Source organism: Crocodylus porosus, unplaced genomic scaffold, assembly GCF_001723895.1.
Source record: "Crocodylus porosus isolate Cpor-Errol unplaced genomic scaffold, CroPor_comp1, whole genome shotgun sequence".
In the NCBI taxonomy this organism is placed as follows: Eukaryota; Metazoa; Chordata; order Crocodylia; family Crocodylidae; genus Crocodylus; species Crocodylus porosus.
The window spans coordinates 76,985,793-76,992,988 of NW_017728949.1; the positions used below are offsets into that span (position 1 = coordinate 76,985,793).

At 37.4% G+C, this 7,196-nt stretch overlaps 1 protein-coding gene across 1 annotated transcript in view; it reads left to right on the forward strand.

The window, feature by feature from the left end:
• Nucleotides 1-7,196, forward strand: part of EPC2 (enhancer of polycomb homolog 2) — an 89,921-nt gene that overhangs the window by 35,933 nt on the left and 46,792 nt on the right. Inside the window, exons 3-4 of the mRNA XM_019554209.1 lie at nt 1,380-1,525; nt 6,703-6,909. Of these exons, the coding sequence (XP_019409754.1) occupies nt 1,380-1,525; nt 6,703-6,909 (353 nt within the window). The remainder of the gene's footprint in view (nt 1-1,379; nt 1,526-6,702; nt 6,910-7,196) is intronic.

The following is a 7,196-nucleotide window of genomic DNA, read 5'->3' on the forward strand; positions in this document are numbered from 1 at the left end:
ATCTCCCCTGCTGGCCCCTCGTGGACATGTGCCAGAATAATTCTCTCAATAAGCTTACCCAGGATTGAGGTAAGACTAACTGGCCTATAGTTCCCCTGTCCTGCTTCCTCCCTTTTTTGAAGATGGGAACCACGTTGGCCCTCTTCCGGTCCTCTGGCACCACACCAGGGCACCATGAGTGCTCATAAAGCTGTGCCAGGGGTCCCGCAATGACCTCAGCTAATTCCCTCAATGCTCTGGAGTGGAGATTGTCCAGACCAGCTGATTTAAATATATCCAGTCCCACCATAAGTTCCTTGACTAGATCCTCACTGACCCTTGACCTAGGTGTGCCTCCCCTGGGGCCTGAGGGGGGCCCAGTGAGGGAGCTGATCCAGTCCCTGCTCAGGAAAATGGAGGCAAGGAAGTCGTTAAATAGGTTAGCTTTGTCATCTGGTGTGACGACCAGATTTCCTAGCGTGTCTTGCAGGGGCCCCACATTACCCGGTACCTTCTTTTTGCCACCTGTGTAACCCAAACTAAATTCAGTTGAAATAATACGCTTAGAGTCCAGACTAGTGACTCTCAACCAGGGTTCTGGTGCAAATCTTATTTGCACGTTTGAAATGCTTGGTTACTTTTGGTACTGTTAAGGTCCTGGGTCATGTCATCAGGACAGTACAGAGAAAGACTATACTGCTTCTCTACAGATTTTAATATCTTGTTCTTATTCCAGGGACTAATAGTGGTTTGAGTCTGCTGATCTTAACCTAGAACTTTTACAAATGAGATGCAGAAAAAAAATCTATGTATTTTAAGTATCCGATTTATCTGATATAAAGAGATCAATTTTTAAGATTATATTGGAAATCCCATTTTCATTTGCCTCATGTCTGAGAATTTGTAACTTCAGTTTTAAGATTTTAGAATCTTACCATATAGAAGTGGAAGGACTGTATTTTAGCTGTCATTTTATGCCTTTTCCTTTGTGAGAAATGTTAAAAGTTGGCATGATCCCATGGATACTTTTTTTTTTAAAAGCCCTTACTACTGTTCACTGACCTGACAAGTTATTCATAGTCATAGTTCAGCATCTCATTTACTATAACTTGACTCTGATGCTTTCCTCATTGTAAAGTGCTACTAAAGAAAAATACCTTTTATATAAATTTTAAAAATTATGAAAATTATATATTTTTTGTTAACATAGATAATGATAAACTAAAAAAAAGGTGGAGTAAAGATCAGATAGTTTGAAGTCTGCTAACTTGCTATAACAAATTATTTTTTGTTTTCTGATACATTTTTAGCAACTATTTTGAAATTATTAGCGTGTGATTTAGTAACTCCATAGCTTGGTTCTGATCTGAATAATGCTTTTGTATTTACTTATGTTTTAGCCTTTAATCTGGACAATGAACAACCAGATTATGATATGGATTCTGAAGATGAGACCTTATTAAATAGACTTAACCGGAAGATGGAAATTAAACCATTGCAGTTTGAAATTATGATCGATAGGCTTGAAAAAGCCAGTTCTAATCAGGTATGGTACTCCAAAGAAATAAACCTCTCTTGTTTTATCAATAATTAATTTTAAGATGTTTCAGTTCTGTTTAATTTTTTTTATAAGCCCCTGAAAATCTTTGTTTTGCATCCTGCTGTTTATACCTGCTAAAATGCAATCTTGGAGTCTATAGACATAAAACCATGGAATTGCCTGTCTTATTGGATAGCCAGAAAGTTGATGTTGGAAGTTAATTTGTATTGTAAGAAAAAACAAATTTAACTCGGGTTTAGTCTGATCTTCAGAAGCTTTAATTTGCTTTCTCATTTATTATTGATCCCCCAAATTGCTGAGCATTTTTTAGTGCCTGTTATGGATACAATGGGACAGTTGGAGCTGAGCGCTCACCTGCTTGGAAGAAGACTTGCCTCTGACAAAAGCAGCCTGGTTTGGGTTCTAGATTGAGTTGTGCCTTTCACAGATTCCTCTAACTTACAATTTTTACAGAATTTTAAAAAGTCCAGAAATATTAGCTGGGAGAGGAAAAGTCCCACAAGCAGACAGTTTGACTCTTTCCTCAGGTCTTGTTTTATGTAATGAAAATAAATAAATAAAACTTGGAATTGGTTCAATCATCTCTTTAAATGCTGGGTGTTAAATAAGTGTGAATTTGTGTGACCTTTATTGCTTTGGCCAACTGGGAGGAGTGAGGATATACTGTTTCCCCATAACTGCTTCCTTTTGCACCAGCTTCCATTCTTTTTAATCCTGCATAGATGAGCTATATGATAAGTAGAGCCCAGTAAACACTCTTATGTCAGAATCCATTACATCTTGTCACATGGGACTTGAGCAGACTGGAAACTGGGTTTTGCTTTGCCTTCCCTCTATTTTTGCCCATAATCACATAGTTCCACAAAGCACTTCAAGAAGATTTTAGCTCCTTTTTCTCTTCATTTGGCATCTTGCCTTCATTAATTGGTCTCTTTTCTACGTTTGACAGGGATAAGATGCTTCAATCAAGTTCTTAGATGGTTAAGGATGGAGTTTCAGAAGAGATGACTTAGGAGTTGCTCCCTGTGTGGAGTTGACCCTTGGTACCTTTTCTGTGGCCTGGACCCTCTTCCATCCTGGAAGCTGGGTGGTCTGCAGAGGTTGCATTCCCTTTCCCTGAGGGCAGGCACTGCATAGGAACCCTAGCTGCTAGATATTGCTGGGAAACTAAGTCCAACCGCAGCAAGAAACTTGGTGAGGGAAAGAACTGATGATCCAGATATGGACCTGAATGTTATGTAGTGCATTAGAACTCTTATTCATACAATGGCTCTCTTTAATGCTGCTTTAAAGCAGCCTCCCATTCTGAGAAGAGAGAGAAAATGAGGAAGCCCCAGAAGAAAGTTTCCATAAGTAAGGCAAATCTTGATACTAATTATTTTAATCATAGAACTGGAGTGCTTTCTGGAGGACAGGAAGCACTTCAGTTCTCCGAAGTGCCTTGTTCAGTGGGTTTAATTAGGAAAATGTCCTTGCTTCCATTCTTGTCAAGATGGTCAGAAAAGCCCTTCTTCTTTTTGGGTACTTTTAGAGAATATTACTAAAAATCTTTTTGCTGCATGAGTTCCAGTATACAGTTATCAACAGCAGTGCCAGTCTCTCGAATTAGGAATATAACCAAGAAATATACAAACCACAAAGACTCACATCAATACCTGAGTTCCGCATAATAACTTTAGCCTTAGTAATGTTTTAGAAGGTAGTCTGCAAGCTTAATTTCAGTAAGTGGGAATCTCTCTTTTTATGTTCTGTACCATAGACCCCTGTATACAAATCACGTTTATGTTGCAATTAGTATGTTAATCACAGCATAAATGGGCATGGTGCTACACATGAACCCAATTTAAGGCACTATAAAATGGAAAGCAAGCCATAAACATTTTCCACAAATAATGTAGAACATATTAATGGCTGATTTCTGTGGCACCTTAGATTTAACTTGCAGCTAGTAGTGACAGTCAGCTGAGTGTCAGTTTTAGGGCTGGGACCAAACAGTAGTTTTGTAACCAGCTGACTGCTGATCCCAGCTGGAGGAAGGCGGAAGCTGAAGGGCTTCCCTGCTAGAAACTTAAAGGTTTAAAGTCCCCAGCAGGGAAGCCTTTTGGGTCTCCCAGCCAGAAGCCTCTAATACCCTACACCCATCAGCCTAACCAGAGCTGCTGGGTGCTCTGTTTTAACAGTGAGCTTGTCGTCAGTCCTATTCCCAGATGATCACAAGCCTTGAAAGTGAGGCTGTCCAGCCTGCAACTAGCAATCAGTTGATTGTCTGGCAGGTAGCCCCAGTGAATCAGACTTGGGGCATTTTCTAATATCAGAGAAAAAATGGCAGTGGGGGTGCTTTAACTAAACCTTGTTGAACCAGCTTTAACTAAGGCGCCCCTGCTGCTGTTTTTCAGTGCGGGAACACTGATGCGCATGATGCTGGAGTTTGCTGGAGTGTGGTAATTGCCATGCTCCCAACAAACTGCAATTAAAATGAGTCAGAGCAGCCTCTCAGCAGTGTGTAGACGCCCCTGGATTTTGTACCTTGTTTTGGAACTCTGTTAACGTAACTGTTCTAATAATAGTTTTCAAGATGGGCTTGCAGTTCTTGTGCTGGTTCCTTTTTCTGAGTTTTGTTTCACAGAATTAAAGTGTTGCTTCTTTTCTGGTGAACATTCATCCTGAGATGAATTCTCAGTTTCTTCAAAACATGGACATATTCTCCTTCCATTTAGGCTTTAACTGTCCGCTGATGAAGTTTGATATTTCCTAGATATCATGGGACTGAAGAGTTGAAGAATTTGCCATTTCAGACTCTCATTTTCTTTCATTCTGGTTCAAGATAATATATCTCATTTTTTGTTTTGGTCCTTGCTTATTAGGTTTAAGCATGTAGTACAGGAGACATACAAGACAGGACTTTGTGTGTCCCATGGGAACATTAGGAATTGCTTCTTATAGTGTGGCTACTTCTTGCACAGTAGTAGATAAAATCTGCCAACCAGTTCTTTGACATTTTCTGCACAATCATTTAGACATTTATATGGATGTTTGAACTTCTTCTGATACCTTGCAAGTAGTTTTCAGAGATCATCCAACTGACTTGGATCAAATTTCACCTGATTTTGATATCAGAAAATGCTAGACAAAAAACTTCAAATTGTTGGAGCCCCAAAAGAGAGAAATTTGGTCCCACCATTAAATTTGAATCTTCCTGTACTTTGGAATCCTTCTGTGGTGTCCTACCCTGTATACAGGGTATTGGAAGCGTAGGCTTTTTAGCGAGAGTCACGTGGTAGCTGTGAATAAGAAAACACCAAAGGAAGCTCAGTTTCTAGATTGCTAGAGCTCCTTTTGTTAAAGTGATTAGCAGGTAGGGTCAGTGCAGAGCAGATATTATAAAACTTGATGGCTAAGGAAGAAAAAAACATGAACTACTTGATCATTTCTGAAATTATATTTGCAATAATGGGAGGAGTAGATATGTTTTTTTTTAAGTTGACTATATTTAATATATATGGATAAAATGCATTTGTGGTTGTAGATGTGGTATCGGTATAAGCATACCTATGTACCTACTCAGACTGGCATTCATTCAGGGCAGTGTGGCACAATACTGCTATATTGGGGTTATGTAATCTAAAACATGACGAGTATTTCTGGCTTCTCTTTTTGCTATTGTTATCCTCACAATACTATAATTTCCATAATAAATATGCAGTAGCTTTGTGTCTATTCTGTCTAGAAGGAGTCCTAACCTAGTCTAGTGGTAAAGGCAGAACCTTTAATATAGATGTATTTAAAATGTACTGAAACCCCCCAAAAGCTTACTTTTTTGTTTTGTTTTTTTTAGCTTTTTTGTATTTTTTTTTTTATTTGTATCTTATTTTATTTCTGTTTATTCGTATTGGAATGTCATAAACAATGTTTCTTAGTTTAAAACACATTTTCCTCTATTAATGTTTGCCATGTCTGTGTTACTTTAGAAGATTTTAAAATAGACCTCTTAAAATTATGACCAATTTAATTAAGATGTAAATTGACTAATATGTTAAAATCCTTTCATGCAAAATAATATTCAAGCACTGTTTGCTGCTAAAGATGCAAAGAATATTGAACTGAGGTAAGTCAGTTGTTAATCATCTGGAATCAGAGTTTGCTGAAATACTAAGATTTTAATATCTGTAGCCTCATCTGCAAATACAGAAAGAATATTTTCTTTATTTTAACTTTTGTCAACTAGCTTAGCTTTTAGCAACTAGTTCATTCAAAGGTAATTAAACCAATTGGGAACTGAGAAAATCAGGAAGGCATTCTTCCCCCCCCTCCCCCCCCAAATCTATACACAAAAACTTGCTGTGATAGTTCTCAGTCTATTGCATCTAAAATCTTGAAGGACATGGGGTCAGAAACAAGCAGTTATTTCATTAAGTATAAATAATACGTTAGCATTTTAAGCTGATGTGTTAAAACAAATCAGCTTTCTACTTACAGATCCAGCATATTTAATTTGCTTTTTTAACTTACAGTAAACTAACTTTCTACTAGGTTTCTGCATTTAGCTTAATTATAATTTCCATGTAAAGACAGTCTGACACAAAATGAGAGTGAAACTAATAATGATGTAGTCTGAGATTTATATTAAAAGTATTTAATACCTATTTAAGCAGTCAACTCCTGCTGAAATCAAAAAGTTAGGCACTTAAATACCTTTGTAGATCTGTACTTCAGTAAATAGGAAGAATCATTCATTATTTTTGAAAATAATGTTAGAATTAAGAATATGAATAAATTATATTATCATTTATTTAGTGTGTAGATAGTGTATTTTCCTGGGTACCAAATTTAGAATCAAAGTTGTATCAGTTATAAGTCAACATAACCTAATGCATACTAACCAGCAAGAGTCAACCTTTCTTGAAGATATACTTCAAAATTGCAACACAAAACAAGATTAAAATAGCTGTTCTGAATCTGTTGTTCTTGTTTGTTTGTTTGTTTTTTAAATGATGATTCCAATTGGTAGTTTAAATAACTTTAAATCGATCTACCCTTTTCCCTATTCTGGGAAATTGCTAGGTTTATATAGAGGCTTTAAAAGAAATGAATAAAAATGTTGGCTTGTTAATGGATTTCTTATTCCTATTCTTACTGAACTACATTTTTGTATTTTCTTTCAGCTTGTAACACTTCAGGAAGCTAAATTGCTGCTAAATGAGGATGATTACCTTATTAAAGCTGTCTATGACTACTGGGTAAGAAAACGTAAGAACTGCAGGGGACCATCACTCATCCCTCAGATCAAACAAGAAAAAAGAGATGGCTCCACCAACAATGATCCCTATGTTGCCTTTCGGAGGAGAACAGAGAAAATGCAGACCAGAAAGGTAATTTGTGAATATTAGACTGTAGCATGCAAACCACTTTGATTTTATTTAGAGATGCACCAGTATATTGGTCCATACCATATCAGCAGTAATAAAAGGAAAATCAACATTATCGGCAATTGGCTTTTTTGGCTGATATGGCCGATTTAATGTGACCAATAAATGCTGCACGCACGTGCACAGCTACAGTATGTACGTGGCTGGGAATGTAGCTCAGCAGCTTGGAGAGCAACATCCAGTGGGTAAGTCTGTGGGGGGGGGGGAAGGTGTGGGGAAGGCTGATCGAA